At 40.0% G+C, this 16,793-nt stretch overlaps 1 protein-coding gene across 1 annotated transcript; it reads right to left on the bottom strand.

Annotated features, from left to right (window-relative positions):
• Window positions 1–1,346: 1,346 nt before the first annotated feature.
• Window positions 1,347–5,091, bottom strand: LOC132958649 (uncharacterized). Its single transcript, XM_061031616.1, has 6 exons — window positions 4,923–5,091; window positions 4,478–4,795; window positions 4,022–4,366; window positions 3,815–3,946; window positions 1,777–1,823; window positions 1,347–1,688 (listed from the first exon to the last, which is right to left on the bottom strand). Exons 1-6 carry the CDS (start codon window positions 4,963–4,965, stop codon window positions 1,566–1,568), a joined length of 1,008 nt encoding a protein of 335 aa, XP_060887599.1. The 5' UTR covers window positions 4,966–5,091; the 3' UTR covers window positions 1,347–1,565.
• Between the last annotated feature and the right edge of the window lie 11,702 nt (window positions 5,092–16,793).

Genomic DNA, 16,793 nt, shown 5'->3' with positions numbered 1-16,793 from the left:
CAAAGCAGAAACTCAGATGAGAGTTTTCTTCTTTTTTTTACTTTCTTAAAAGTACATCTTTCATTAAGAGCATTTAGGAGAAACAACACAGAAGTCGAGCAAAACGCGTGAATCAAACAGCTCGTCAACTTTCATTGTTTACTGTAGTGGGAGAGGTCGAGGGTTTAATCTGAGGAAGTGCAAACGTCCATTTTTGTCTTTTTTTTCCAAAGCAATATAAGGCTAATTAATTACTTAATGTGGTAAAAACATCTCAAAGCAGCTACATTCATATTTACATTTTACCACAGTAATTGAGGGAACATGATAGGATCACATAATGACACAAGATATTTCTCTCTTGGTACCAACTGAGCTCTGAAAATAGGTTAGAGATGAGATCTGTTTTTATGTCGACCACAATAGTACATCTACACATCACGCTGTGGGCAGAACTGCTATGAAGCTAAAATGATCTACTGTATTGATGCTCTACGGGACTTTACTATCAACAACTAATCTGTGTGGTCCTCACTGTCTAGTGGTAACAGTGGCTTTAGTCCTTTCTTTAAATCAACCAGCATACAGTTATTTAAAACATTCATGATCTAACACCTGTGTGATATCTGTAGGTGGACTGCTGCTCCCTGCTGACCACAAGATGAACTGCACACAGCAAAGCTAAGAGAAAGGCCTGATGGTGAATTTAAAGGGTCAGTCCACCAAATTTACACATGGAGAGAATGCCTGAAACAGCTGGGCGTCTTCTGAAATATTTTCAAAAAAAAAAAAATTATCCGGATGATGTCTTCAAGGTTGCATTATGGGAAATGTAGGAATCAGAAATGCTTCGCCTACAGCCCAGAATACAAATTACAGTTCTTCAGCTGCTGTTGTTTTAAGTGTGTGTGTACCGTGACTTTAAAGGCATTTTTGTGAGCTTACTCTGGTACAATGAATCAAATGGCAACATTTATGTTTAATATTGATAATAAAATAATTTAAACTTCAATAAAAAAAATTAAATGTGCAACTTTTTTTTGATCCAGTAGATGTCGCCCTTGAGCACCAGCATGAAACCAAAACAAACTGCTGTTAGGCCACACCTCCGCTATCCTGAAGCCTCTGCTCTCCAACCTGTATTTTTTTGTGAATACAGGTTCCCCCGTCTATTTAGCAAATCAAATATAAAACATATTACACATTTTGGAAGTGAACTCACACACATCACATAAGGATAGTATTAATAGGATAAATAAAGGAGTCTATATTCTGCTCATATTATTTCATAAAGGTCTGCAGCTGAAATAAGCATCGCAGCTTTAAAAGACTGAGACATGAGGTGCTATTCTAAGACGAAAGAGACATTATTTATAGAAATGGTATTTATTATATACTTGTAGGAATATACTATTTACATAGATGTGGAGTAAACGCAGGATTTAACGTTATTAAATGTGTAAGGAGCATAAATCTGGATCATATTATAAAGATATAAGAGAAACTGAAGTAGCAGGGCGTAGAAGGAGAGCAGCAGGGGTTATAACTGGAAACACTTTGATTCTAATAAAACAGAAAACTTCACTTTATGTAGACTTTCTCACTGCAGAGTAGACCGTCTCCTCCTCTGGGCTCCTCAGTCTCCGGCTCTTGTTGTGCCCCTTTTTGAGGTCCAGAGCAACGTACTGCAAAGTATCCAAGTCTGGATTCTGCAGGATACAAAGCACACATTAAAAAAGAAGGAAAGATGAATTATTAGAGGTTAAACTTATTTAAATATGTGTTGTGTCTTCCTACCTGATTGTCAGCGGTGAAGTCTTGGACAGTGGACTGATGCTGCAGCCCTACATTTATAGAAAAAGATCATTGTAGTTTTATTCAAATAAAACAATTAGCAGCCGTTTATCTTGAGAAATTAGTAACGATAGAAATATTTCACAGAGATCCTAAAGTATATCTGGAAAGAAAAATGCATTCAGCCTCTCAACAATCTCTAATAAAACTGTATGAACTTTGCACTTTATTGAACTTACTACTTTTTTTTAAGTCACTGCGAGGTCTATCCACCTCCTATCAGAACTTTTAACCCCTTACACCCCGACATGATCAGTCAGGTCCTCTGGGCTCAGCGGAAACTCAGAGGTGAACGTACCTTCTCTGGTGGAATTGATTTCCTCCCCTCATCAGAGGCGCTAACTCATTACATTTTTATTCCCATGGTTTATTATTATTGATGACGTTTTTTAATTTTATTTTCAACTCTCTAGCACTTTGAGATTTGTTAAAATGTAAAGTGCATTACAAATAAAATGTATTATAAAAAATATATTATTTCTTTATTTCTCAAATATAAAAAAAGAATAGCTGTTATTAAAACAAATAAAGAAAAGTCAACGTCCTTCATTCGCTCTTACATGCCCAAAAAGGAGTATTATGACTCATTTAATCCTATCCCCTTTTAAGTCAATTTAATTGTTATTAATTTTTCAATAGAAAAGCTCATTTTCAAAAGCAGATAACTCAGTTTAAAAAAACATCATAACACTTTCAGGTAATATGACTTAGACTGACATTGTGTGTCTTTGACTGAGTAGAAGACAGTTTGAGTTTTTGCACCAGAACAGATTTTGGATTTTAAAAAAAAGCTCTATTCAAAGTGTTAATCTATACTGTAAGGGCACTGTTTTCCAGAATGGCGTTTATTTGTTTTTACAAATGAACTCTTGCTTGTATAGCATAATCTAATTATTCACATAATGAATATTCCCGTCACCTGTTGTTTTGACGTCGTGTCTGTAAAACACTTTGGTCAGCTGAGGTGGTTTTAAAGGAGTCTACTAGTTGACATCCCTTACATTTAATCATGCCATGCTTCAATGATGCTTTTTTATTTTGTTCATTAATTCATTTGTTTCTTGTTTACATACCTATTGTGATAAAGCTTATAATTAGAGTTGGCACATGTATGGACCAGCTCCTAGTTATGCTGCTATAGGTCTATTTTAATAGTAAATCTATTCCATTCAGTGACCAAACAATTACATAGAAATATAACATCTGAACTGAATCTTGAATGAAAAGACCAGAATTCTGGTCTAGAATCTGCCCCTCTTTCACAACACATTCATTAAGAAAACACATCATTCAAAACCAATTTAAATTAAAATAAATTGACAGGGGGCATACAGCCAATGACGGCCCACGAGTAAGTCCTCAGTAACAAATCACTTTATACCATTCAAAGCAGATCACAAACGTCAACACAAAACAGAACAACAAACCTAATCAACACAGTTTGTCAGATGTCTTAAACAAACTGGCTTTAATTTTTCTTTTAAATATCATGTTTGATTGATAAAGATTTCCTCAGACATAAAGAGGGGACAAGCCTCAGTTTGGAGATAAAAAAAGACGGCAGTGAAGGTTTAGACTGCCGCTGCCCCTTGAGCTCCTATCCCGCTCTTTTGCTGCATAATATATCAACGAGTACGACCTGCTTTTTGTAAAGTCTTGAGATTACATTTGTTACAAATTCGGGCTATAGATTGATTGATGTGCTGTCCTGTTCGGTTGCCAACGCCGTTTCTCTTGCATGTTTTTGTGCAAGTCAAATTTCCCTGGGAGGTGTAAATGTTTTATTCATTCATCATGATTTTCTATGACATTTACTATTCACCTTGATTATAAAGCGGTAGAGAATTGTCAAAGACATATCTCACATGTAATAAGCAGCTAATGTGAAGACTAAGAATTGTTTTTGTAAGATTGTAAGTTACTCTTTCTTCTCATACAGGAAAATATTTTTTTTCCACTGATAAATAAAAGTTCATTTTACCTCCAGAGTAAAGAAGTTTCCTCCTGAACATTTTGCACAGGATAGAGAGGAGGATTATGTTCAAGATTACAGACACAAGTAGAGCTGCAGCCACGCAACACATCAAGGCGGTGGAGAGGTCATCGTCTTTCCCTGTGAAAATATTCAAATTAATGAACCCTGCGAGGAAAATGTTTTACAGATATTTTATAAAAGTCTGGCACTCACTTTCAACATCCAGTCTGGTTCCATCCCCGAACAAAATATCTCCACAGTGAGCCACGGCACAGTAGTACGTCCCGGCCTCGGACGTGCCGACGTTCCTTTTCGATAAGCTGTACACACATCTGTGTTCAGGAGGCTCATCCCTGGGGTCCCGACCACACCGACTGCTGCTGTGTGGGTTGATGTACATGATTCCCAGCGTGGAGTTTTTTGAGTCCTTCTTGAACCAGTACACATCGTGCTCTCCATCACAGGTCCCGGTGCGCACCGCACAGCTCAGGTTCACAGAGCCTCCTGGCTGCACTGAGTCGGACGCCGGCTGCAGAATGTAAGACTTGTGACCAGACTCTGAAATTTAAAAAAAATGTTTAAAAAAAGCATAGAATGGGTCATGACATGGAATACACAATAATTCATGGAAAAGATGTTCAAAACTTTTTACAACATGAGTGAAAGTACCTTTTAGCACCAAAAATATTCCTTTATAGAATTCAGTGGTTGCTATGACGGTGTGTCCGCAGTAATACATCGCTGAATCCGAGTCCTGCACGTGAGAGATGAGCAGATTGTAGAACTCGGCCCCAGTGTGAACCGAAAGGCGCTTGTCTTTTCGGAACTGGTTGTGGAAGCTGTTCTTCGAACTTTTGAAGAAGGAGGATATTATTTGAGGTTCCTCTCCTGCGACCTGCTTGTACCAGCTCAAATATGAGGCACTGGGGTCAAAGGAGCACCTTAAGGTCACATTCTGTCCAGGGTGAGCGTAGAGCAGAGTACAATCTGAAAAAACAGAGGGAACAAAAACATTTTTTTAAAACCAATTGACACATTTAAAAGTTCCAGAAAACTCATAATGTACACTACATGTAATCCCTTTTCTGCATGAAGAAACAAACTTGAGACGTACCTGCTCTGTGAAGAAGAACAAACAGCACGTACAACTTGAGCATCCTCCACTCTTGGTTGTTCACACTCTTCCAGAAGAAATGAGGTCAAAGACTGAAGTTACATCTGCAGCGGAAAACTGTCAGTAACTGACCCAGTGGGTGCAAATAGGTGGGTGTCAATGCTCACACTAGAGGAAGTGAGATGCCCTGATTTGCTACTTTATGCTGAGGTTGTGTATTCGACACAACAAGAACCATGGTGAAACTATTTTTTGTTTGTAGTAGGGCCCGACCGATATGTGATTTTTGAGGCCGATACCGACATCGATATGGAGGAGGGAAAAACAAAAAATCAGATAGATATATCCACCGTTATCTTTCTCAGATCTATGTTCAATCTGTAGAGTTAAATAAACACATTTATAGTGTTCATCCCTCAAGGGAAGTTATCAAACACTTGTGGAAAAGAGTTATAATGAAGACAAGATCATCATTCGACTGGAAATTAACTGCATGTACGTGGATCACCGCTTAACACTCTGAGTGATGATGCTTGTTGTAATGCATATAGCACCCTCTGCTGGTGAAAGAGAACTGTTAGTTTAATACAATGAAAGCTATTTGACTAATATCGGCGCATATCTGCGATAAAATTAGTCGAAACCGATAGTCACTGGATATGTTAATATCGGCGGATATTATCGGCTGGCTGATTAATCGGTCTGGCTCTAGTTTGTAGTACAGGTCACCTTTTTTGTGTCTGTAAAAGTATTTTTCTGAGTGGCTCAGATGGTAGAGCTGGTCGTCTTTCAATGAGAAAAGAGGGTCGGGGGTTTGATTTTAAACCGGTTATGGAAGCTGTTCTGAGCACTTCTGAAGACGGAGGATATGACTTGAGGTTGCTCTCCTGCGACCTGCTTGTACTTGCTCAAATATGCAGCAGTGAGGTCAGAGGAACACGGTAAGTTCACATTTAGTGTTTGAGTGAGTGTAGAGCAGAGCCACTGCTCCTGCAGCCACATGTGTGATGTGTCATCGGGCAAGACACTTAACCCCAAGCTGCTTCCGCTGCTTGGTCGGTGGTGTTTTTATGCGTTTATGAATTGATCAGTTAATATTGATGGACACTTTACAAAGCAGCCTCCACAACCAGTGTGTGAATGTGTAGGTGTGACCTGTATATATACAATATACAATTTTTCATTTGTATTTGTTTTTCTGGAAGGCATCTCGCAACCCCCCTCCTGTGGCTGGCAACCTCCTAGTGGGTCTACTGGATCTTAATCACTTAATTCACTAGTTTCTGAATCGGACTCACTTGACTCATCATTCTCCATGTCTGTGTTCCTGGTGGTATTATCAGGGCCTTAATCTGAGCTACCTTCACATACCTTAAACTTTTACTGTCATCTCCAGAAATAACTGCCAGTTCATCTCTGAACTGCCTCTAGTTCAGGGATGTCAGACACACGGCCCGACAGCAGGTTTCATCTGGCCCGCGAGACGTTTTGGGAAGAAGGAGGAAATGTATTAAAAATATTTTGAGGTTTTTTATAAATTAAATATTTGTAATACGTATTTTCCCTAAATTGTATTAAAACCTATGTAAAATGAGCAACGTAAAGGTATCATGATATCATGATACAAATATTAATTAAACGGGGCACTTTGAACTATCTTCTCAGCAGGGAGTATCATAAAAAAGACGAGTGGCCGAGCGCACGAGCTGCTCCTGCATTACGCTGGTAATACATCACATCAGCAAACAGACTGAACACCTCAGAGAGGTGACACAGAATGCAGGTTTTCAAGAGAGATCGAAGGAACTCACAAGTTGCCTGAATTTTATCAAAGCTATGGGACTTAACGACAGGCACACCGCTGCACTGCGCGCGCATCATGACGGTCTTCAGTTCTGTGCACACTTCTTACCAGTTTCTCCTGTCTTGACTTTTGTAAAACAAAAGTTTGGCTGATAATAACAAAGCTTCCTATGGAGTGAGCCACAAAGAGCAGCTCGTGCAATGAAAAAACAATCATCTCCGTCATGCGTAATGGCCCAGACCGTCTCCTCACATCCAGACTAAGTGTAGGTTGCGGACACCGGCGTTGAGACTGATACATCTCCCGACTAGTTTTACCTCTTATTGTAAAAACAGTAGATTAAAATGAATATTAACAGATTTTAATTACAGATGGTTCATTTGTAGGTCACCCAGAGGTGAACGTGTTGATCACCTAAAAGTTTCAGCGTGACATCACTTCTAAATGCAGTAGACTGCTGTTACGCCTTTATCACCAGCTTTCATCAGACTGTAAAAATATAGCTATTACTGAACATTTCATTCTCATCCAAAAACGATATCACACACAGGCTGTCCGATCATACAGAGGTCCGCTGGTTTAACTGTGGAGCAGAGCTAAAATGCTTTCTCGAATTGCGCACGGAGATGGCACAGATTCATAAAAAGTCAGTGACAGAGTTAGATCACGATAGTGCGGACACGTAGAAGAACGGACTGCCAGACTCATACTGAAAGTCGTTTAACTGAGTTTACTTAGTTGAAGAACGTGCACTCCACACGGAGCTGATCAGACTGCAGTGCGCAACGCTGAAGGATCAATTCAAGTCTGTTGGTTTGGAAACATGTTATCATTTTATAATGCCTCACACTAAAATACCCACAGATGACTTCGGTCTTGTATCAAAGACACTCTGTTTGTTTGTGATAACTTATTCATGTGAGCAGGTTTTATCTGTAATGAACCTTAACGAGTGCAAACTGTGCTGTGGCCTGACACACACACACAGATCTAAAGACTGTCTCTCTCTCTCTAGTAATGCACTGATCCCAGGGCAGGTAGAATAACCTGAGTCAAAGTTTCTATAACCTTGAACAGCAATATTTAAATACAATAATCTCAAACAAAACATAATTATTGATGTTTTCTTCTGTAATGTGGTACATTTAAATATTTCCATGTGCCAACATGTAGTTTGCAATGACAGAGTTGACCCCTCTGCTTAATGTACATTTACATTTTATGCATTAACTTGCAATTTTCTATACAAGTACCTTTTTTTCTAATCATACATTAGCCTATATATCCATGTGTTGCGTTATAGTGATGTCTGCAAAATTAGTCTGGCCCACTTGAGGTCTCATTTGAACAAATCCGGCCCCGACCCAATAGAACTTCGACACCCCTGCTCTAGTTATTCAAAGTACAGAAAAAAAATAAATGAAATATCACTGAAAAAGGGTATTCGATTATTGTTTTATTTATTAATAGGAAAAAAACAGTTTATTATGTTTTTATTAAGTTTGACATTTTTGTTATGTTTACATTTGATTCAATATCCTTTGAATTGAACGATATTAAAGGGGACATATGAAAAAATCCACTGTAATTTTTTTTTTAAACATATTTGGGTAACCTGAGTGTCTAATGACCCACAATATGTGAAATAAACCCATCCAGTCCTTTGTTTGTGGTCTGCATGAGTCTTACAACACAGAAAAATGCTCTGTTTGTTACGGTTCGATGTGTAAAACAAGGGCGGTGGACCCAAGTGCAGAATAACCAAAAATATTTAATTAAACAAAAAGGCCAAAGGCAACAAAAACTTACTTGAAAAAGTTCAACAAAAAACACAGGGCTCAAAACCAGGGAGCCACAGAGGAGCACAAGCAAAAAACTGGACCTTCAGGCGGACGGCCTGGAGGCAGGGCACGTAGCCCGGGAAGTTCAGGCGGATGGCCAGGAGGCCGACAAACCGGCAGTTCTGTTCAGGGGGGAGGCCGTGAGGCCGACCAAACACGGTTAACAGTTCAGGGGGGAGGCCAGGAGTCAGCAGGGCCTCTGACGGGAGGGCAGGAGCCAGCAGGGCCTCCGACGGGGGCGCAGGAGTAAGCAGGGCCTCCGACGGGCGCGCAGGAGTCAGCAGGGCCTCTGACGAGGAAACAGGAGTTTGACGGCGCTCGGCCGGAACGGGAACAGAGGGCAGACGGCGCTCGGCCGGAACTGGTGGCAGACAGTGCTCTGCTGGAACAGGAACAGGGGGCAGACAACGCCCCGTCGGAACTGGTGTCAGACGGTGCTCTGCGGGAACAGGAGGCAGACGGCGCTCTGCGGGAACAGGCACAGGAGGCAGACGGCGCTCTGCGGGAACAGGCACAGGAGGCAGACAGCGCTCTGCGGGAACAGGCACAGGAGGCAGACAGCACTCTGCCGCAACCGGTGGCAGACGGCGCTCTGCTGGAACAGGAACAGGGAGCAGACAACGCCCTGCCGTAACTGGTGGCAGACAGCGCTCTGCTGGAACACAGGAAGGCCGTGGCTCCGAGGCACAGGGAGGCTGATGCTTGAGCTGGGGCCTGGTTTGAGGCCTGGGCTGAGGCCTGGGTTGAGGCAGAGACTCTGGGGTGCTGGGCAGTGGAGGAAGGAGAGGACAACGGGTTCCATGGTTTCCAGTCCTTCTTCTTTGGCCTCCACGGGTTCCAGGAAAAATAGCCAGCCGAGTTCCAGTCCAAGGAGACTGCTCGGCCCTAGCAGTGCTTTGGGACAAATGAAAAAGGTACTGAAAATAATCCACCTTTGAAAAAGGATCCATTCTTTCCAAGGTTTCCGCTGGGTCCAGTTCTCGGGTCAGTTCATTCTGTTACGGTTCGATGTGTAAAACAAGGGAGGTGGACCCAAGTGCAGAATAACCAAAAATATTTAATTAAACAAAAAGGCCAAAGGCAACAAAAACTTATTTACAAAAGTTCAACAAAAAACACAGGGATCAAAACCAGGGAGCCACAGAGGAGCACGAGCAAAAAACAGACATACCAATGAACGACATCCAAACTACATACAACAACATACAACAATGATCTGACACGGAAGGGAAGAAACACAGAGGGTGCATTCGAATTGTTGTGACTTTACCTTAACCCCGGAGAAAACGTCATGAGGTTAAGGAAAGATGTTAGGAGAATTCATAAAGGACTTAGGGAAAGGCGATCTCGTTGCTCTGACAATCCGACCACATTTTCCACTAGGCGACGTCATTAAATGCGACGGGCCGGCGGAGGTTAATGACGTGAGTCCGCTGTGTTGAAACTACAATGTTCCGAAAATGGACTACAAAAAACGCATCTAAAAAACTTTCCCCTGTGCCTTCTTACCGGTGAAATAATCCTAATCACCACAAGGTTGGGATTGAAATAAAAGAAATATAGACTACCAGGCTACAAGTAACAAAAATGAAACCATCAGCTTCCTGTCCACTCAGAAATCAACATCAACATAAATATGAAATTAATTGTTACATTAATGATGAAAGATATAAGATATAACCTACACATAATATTTTAAACATACAAATGTACAACTGCACAAAACATTCTTAAGTGAATTAAATATGTTGAATAAAACATGATCTGTGTCACTTTACGATCATCGTTCATTTACGTGAACGGTCGGATGCGCGACTCGCCTTAAATGTTGCGGCCGCAAGGAATTGTGGGGCGGCATATCTCATCTCCTTTCGTAAAGGATGGTCCAGTGTATCCTATGCTAAAGGAGGTTATAAAGGAAGCACTGACCCACCTTTCCTTAACTTTTAGAGAATTCGAACGGCTCTTATCATGGCCGCCACTTAAATGCTTCCGGGGTTAAGGTAAAGTGGATAGTGAAAGGAGATAGGAGGAACAATTCGAACGCACCCACAGACTAAATACACAGGGGAATCAGACACAGGTGAGACTAACAAGACACAGGTGAGGACAATCAGGGCAATCACACAGGGAAACACACAGAGGCAGGAATATAAGAAACACTGAGGACACACAGAACTCAAGACTGATGAAAACACACTAGAACATAAAGAAACACTGAAAATACAAAACTAAATAATACCAAATCATGACACTGTTTCAAATTTGCTCAACTTGTGATGTCACAAGTTGGATCCTGGTAAAATAATCCCCTCCCCTCCCCTGATATCTTCACCCATGGACTCCACCCCCAGCCTAGAGCAAAACTTTTGTGCAGGTCCGCCATTTTTATTCTCGCTACAGAGGAGTGATGTCTACAGGGAAAACTCAGGGGGCGGGGTCATTGCATTTAAAGAGACACACACACCAAAACGGAGCGTTCTGAGAGAGCTGGTTTATACAGGGTCACAAACCTCCTCTGGTGATTGATTCATGTTATATTTTGACCAAAGCACAGCACAGATGTTTCATTTAGAAACATCAAGAAATGTAAGGGGATAATATGAACTCTTTAAAAATGACTGAATAAATGAAACCTTTATTGCCCCTAGGGTGAATTTGCCTTGCACCGAGAACATTAAACACAATACAAACAAACATATACAGGACAGCACATAAAACACCTTAAAGCATCACATGATTAAATGAGGGATTTCAGTAGCAAGTTAAATAAAGTGCGGAGTACATACTGTATAATAAGAGTTTGAAGTCAAGAGTTCATAGTCCGACCACAAGGGGGTGCAGCTGAATTGAATATCATGAGATCAGCTTCATTAACTGAGCACATCATTTACTTTTGTCTTCTTGTGACATACGTATTACACAAGGTATTACAAGACTATTTTCAGGTTTAAGGCCCGATGTGACATATGTCCCAACGATAATTTTGTGATTTGTTTTTTCAATCAATTTATTCAAGAAATGTGGTCAGAACAGGTTCAATGTATTATAGGACATTTAAGCATTAAAATGGTTAAATGGCTTGAATCTTACCTTTAGTAACAAATACAAGCTTTTAAAATGTACTAGTTTTGTGTACTAGTGTTGACCTAACACACAGCCATCTTGGAAATGGGATGTTCAGCATGTGTCACTCAGGGACTTCATTCAATAAACTGAAGGATAAAGCTGTGTAAGGAACTTTCCAGAACATTTAAATAGTCTGGGACACCTGTGTCACCGAGCTCGCAAGAAAAGGGATGTGTGAGACATGACTTGCTGTCAAAAGCTTAAGATTCCGAGAACAGAGACTTGGGGAACTCCTGTTGTCGTTTTTTCTCACCCAGATGTGTTAACCAATCATCACAAAGAAGGCTGTTGTCTTCGAAAAGTGTCTGAAACACAGATCCTAGTAAAAAAAATAGAGGATTAACAGAAACACAGGAGGGCCCCAAGGTACTGGCAACTAGCCATGTATGTCACAGAATGTGTATTGCCTCTGATGACGCAAAATTAAGATTTTTGCGTCATCGGAGGCTCCTTTTCAGACAAGAAATACGGAGCTTTCCTGTCTCAGGGGATAATGGGGCGGGATGCACGACCATTCAAAAATACTACCAAGTTTTTAGTGATACAAAGCTTAATGCAAATGTGTGAAGTATCCCTTTAAAGTGATGGTGTGATTGCATGTAGCCCTATGTGTATGCACTTACTATCACACCAGTGTTAGACACATATGTATGTATGTAGGCATTACTAAAAAATAGATTGATAATTTATTTAAAAGCCAAGTCTCCCTCTTATTTATAATATATAAACTTTTTCTATGTTTTTTGTCATGTATTTGTTTGAATTGGACTCTCAACATCATTGAATCAAGCCCTCAATGGTTTCTTGATTTTAAATCAACTTTGAATGAATGAACGATAAATTTAAAGTGTTGTATTTGCTCAAGACTATCACATAAACTCATTGTCTTAAGGGACAATATTGGCATCAAGGCCGATGACTAACTGTGAGTTCTACCTTTATATATAACAGAAGGATAAATGTTAGTATCTGTGTTGGGGTTGTATCAAGTCAACTTTGGTTATATTCTTTAATAATTATTTCTAATTATTAATAATATAAATAAAATATCATTAAACTATGTTTAATCTCGTTTTGGGGCACCACCCTGTACTCGGGGAAATATAACCAAAATATCACTCAAATCAGTCTCAAATTAGTTATTTAATTACTAATTTTATTAATAATTAATAACTATATTTAATAAATTGAAGGCGTGAAATCCGTACACAAAGCCTTCACACCCAGCTTATATCACAATGCAAATACACCAGTAATCACAAACAACTGCTCTCTTAAATTATAACAGAATTTATTTAAACAAAGCCACATCAATCCAAAATCAATGAACTTAATCAAACAAATAACTATCATAAACTAATCTAAGCAACAAACATTATCAAGCAACGCTTGTGGATGAGGTGTGAATGTGTGTGTGTGTTAGTCAAAGGGGAAGAAAATAGGATAGAAGTGGAGCGTAGAGGTGGAGAGAAATGCGTGCCTGAAGAGGCCGGATCACAGTCTGACTCCCGCACCACAACTCGGAGTAATTCCCTTCATTCACAGAAACAAACCAATGGCCGAATTCAAGTTAATACGGCTTACACTGGCCTTTCTGATCAGAAGAATAATACCCGGTTATAACGCTGTTACGCTAAACACATATAGGACGCAGCGGTCCGAAATGGGAACAACAAGAGTTTTAAACAGGTAAAACTCAGGACGCGACGGTCCAACAAAGATAAAAATTACAGTTTCTGCTTCAATCAAACAATTGTTAAAAACACTCTCTAAAGCTAATTCTGCCCAGACCTAATTAAGCCTCACTTGTGAATCGCTTTGCCTGCGATCGGTGAAGGAAAAAGGAGTCCGGCGATAAAACAGATGTTCTGTCTGTCCTGGTGTAGAGTCGTCTGATGGCGGCGAGGGTCCCTTACGGCAAGAGCGGCTTCGTTGGTTCTCCGTCGAGGGGAAAGATGTCCGTTGATGTCCTTTCGTTGCAGGACGGAATAAGACCGTTACCTTTCTGATAATCTGTTATAGTCTAACGCTCTCCGAGAAACTGAGATGCGTTCACTGGACAATCCGAGCTCGGAATTTGGAACACTGCCGGCCGCGGATTACCTGCGCGCCAAAACTTAAAACAAAGGAAGATTGTTGCAGGAAACAGGAGGTGAGCTTGGGTCTCCGAGCACTTCAAGTCAGCGCGTGGTAAGAGATTGAACGAGGGGAGTCTCAGAGTTTTATCACCTGGCTGCCTTCCTGTGGGGTCTCCCTCAGGTTCCGGTCCCCCCTTTACGTCACACGTAGGTGTGAAGTACCGCAGGGAATTCTGGGATAAAGAGTCCTTTTAGGCCTCTTTGTGATCTCAGTAAATAACTCAAAGGCACAGACTGTCCTAAGCCTGCGTGGCCCAACATCTGTCACTGTGTTGAAGCATGCCCACGCAGTCAGGGTGTGTTGAACATAAAGCAGAAGTGAGTGCATGACACTTTATGACTTTTGCTTGCTCATCATATGTGCATTACTTACTCTGCATTACTCCTGTGTAGCGATTCCATGGTGGTCACATTTGTAGTCTTCATTATTATCTTCACTATTATTATTTATGTAATTTTCTAAATCCCTTTTTGCCCACAGTATTCTTCTATTTTTTTCACAACTTGTTTGCTTTATGTAATTGTTCTCTTCTTGTGAGCAGCTGCAACCAGTGAATTTCCCACCACAGGGAGTCAATAAAGCTAATCTAATCTTTTATGGGTCTTTACCTCCAATCTAAACATACAATAACCAGAAATGTTTTGCTCCTAAATTTGCATTGTGTCCACAAATGATGAGACTGCTCGGCAACATTTGAGAAACCAGGTGTGTTAGACACACAAATGACCAGCAGGTGTCAGTATAAACCTATACTACACACTGACATGATGGATTGGAACATAGACTGTAACTTTATACCCTGCAGTGATACAAAAAAAAAAGGGTCAAACACAGAGTTAGATTTCTCAGCATTTCTACAAACAGCAGCATGTGATGTGAAACACTGTTTGGATTATAACATTTAATTTTTCAACAATCTCAACAGAGTTTTGACAGAACATGAGTCCAGTTCTGTTAAGTGTTGCTTGGTGCTGCTCTTGGTGGATCAATGTCTGGTCTTTGTAAACTTAATAATAAATAGTAGAGTCTACACCTGCTCTTTTCGTTATGTATCTTGAGATAACATTTGTAATGATAATGAATTGGTGCTATACAAATAAAGTTTGAGTGATTGAAGATGATATAAGACCTGACTTGTTACTCTGTGAGGTAACTTCTGTTTTGCTTCATTTCATTTTTTCAAGTATTTTTCTTCCCCTTCACTGCACTACCAATGTTTTAATAACACCATAAACATGTACTCCAGGTTTAAATCTAATAGATAAAAATAAATAGTTACATACTACTCACTACACACAGATGTCTGTTAAGTAGTAGTTAATTCGCCCCATTATATTCTCTTTTATAATTGCCCCCTGAAGTCGGAATTCTGCCTTGAAAACTCGTGGAACCTTCAGAAGTATTTATTAAAAACATAGTTCTCTTTTTGTTTAATACATCAATCACTCTGATTGTGTCATGCAAGTTCTATCTGTGGACATGTTGTCGTGTTATTTCTGTGCACAGACTATCATGTAGTGTGTTGTTATCACCTGGTGTCAGCTAACAAAACAAAGGTACTCCTGGAGGCGTCCATGTTGCTTGTCCGACTTGTTGCACACTCAGAACAAGAACGCGCTCAACTCCGCTGTGACGTCATTACCAGCTCCGACATCCGATTTCCAAGGTAAATGGAACGCACCATCACTCCCATGATTCCTCGCCCGCCTCGAAATAATCTTTTGTTAATGTTTTGATTGAGAGCCCCCTGGTGGCGGAATTTACATACTGTGCGTTCAATGTCAAAGTATACTGTGCGTTATACAGTATAATTTACATGTTTCCACGGCAACGATAAACATTTTGTGTCTGTAATGGCGGCTCATCATGACAGCTGCCGCGACAAGACACCTCCCGTTATAACCATAAAATTACGGATTTCCCCGGCTATGATAACTGTTGGCAATATTTGAGGGAATGTACATTTTTAACAAAGAAAAATATAACATAGGTTTAGTCCATTTTTTATTAATTTAAATATTTGAATGTAAACATTGTTGTACAATTCTACATATTGTACCTTTAAGAGAGAGAAGTACATATTTTACTGTTATTATTATGTGCTGTCCGTTCTTTACCTGTTGTTTTAGTATCCTCGCTTCAGTGAGTACGTATGCTGTTGATGGTAAATGGTCATCAACACTTTTCTGAAGACAAGCAGCAAAAATTTGTAAAATGTAAAAGGTTGTTGTTTTTTTTCAATAACAATTTTATGGAAAACTACAAAAAACAAACCAAAACAGACAATAAAATTAAAACCAGAAAAGGCAGATAAAGTAGGACATAAAATACCCCATTTCCTCATCATGCTCACTTCAAGGTTTTATTAACCAGCCAGAGTCCATTACATTTAAATCCAGCCTCAGCTTGAATGGGAATGTCCAGTGCCAAAGGTTGTTTTGAGGATTTTGTACTTCTGAAGAAATCACAAGACTAGAGCAAAATAAAGTCAAATCATTGCACATAAAGCTCTATAAATGACAGCACTTGTCTCCTCACACACGTTCTATTCAGAAGCCAACACACCAAACAGGCCTTATTTAGACCAGAAGACTGGTCTAAAAGAAATGTTGTCAGAAGAGGTTGTGTTGACACCTATAGTTGCAGTGTGTTCAAGTTCCCTTGAGGTTTTTTGACTTCCTATTATTGTCGTTAAATGCTCATGAGAGTAACGCTGGGTTCTGTCTGATTCAGTGACATGAATAAGATCTAAACAGAGACACACAATAAGGTAAGGGATTTAACTTAACAACGAGTGGGGTCTGCATGTTTGCATAAGGGCTTCAGCAAAAGTTATTTTAAGCAAGATTCAGTTTCACACATTTTCTTGAAGGGAGACGGATAAATACACAAGTTTCATGTTAACTCTTTGAACATCTAAAATGTGCATTGGAAGTTGTGGATTTACTTTAGATTTAT

This window comes from Labrus mixtus, chromosome 23, assembly GCF_963584025.1.
Source record: "Labrus mixtus chromosome 23, fLabMix1.1, whole genome shotgun sequence".
Lineage (NCBI taxonomy): Eukaryota > Metazoa > Chordata > Actinopteri > Labriformes > Labridae > Labrus > Labrus mixtus.
The sequence above is the reverse complement of the archived record's forward strand: the minus strand, read 5'-3'. Positions and strand labels throughout refer to the sequence as shown.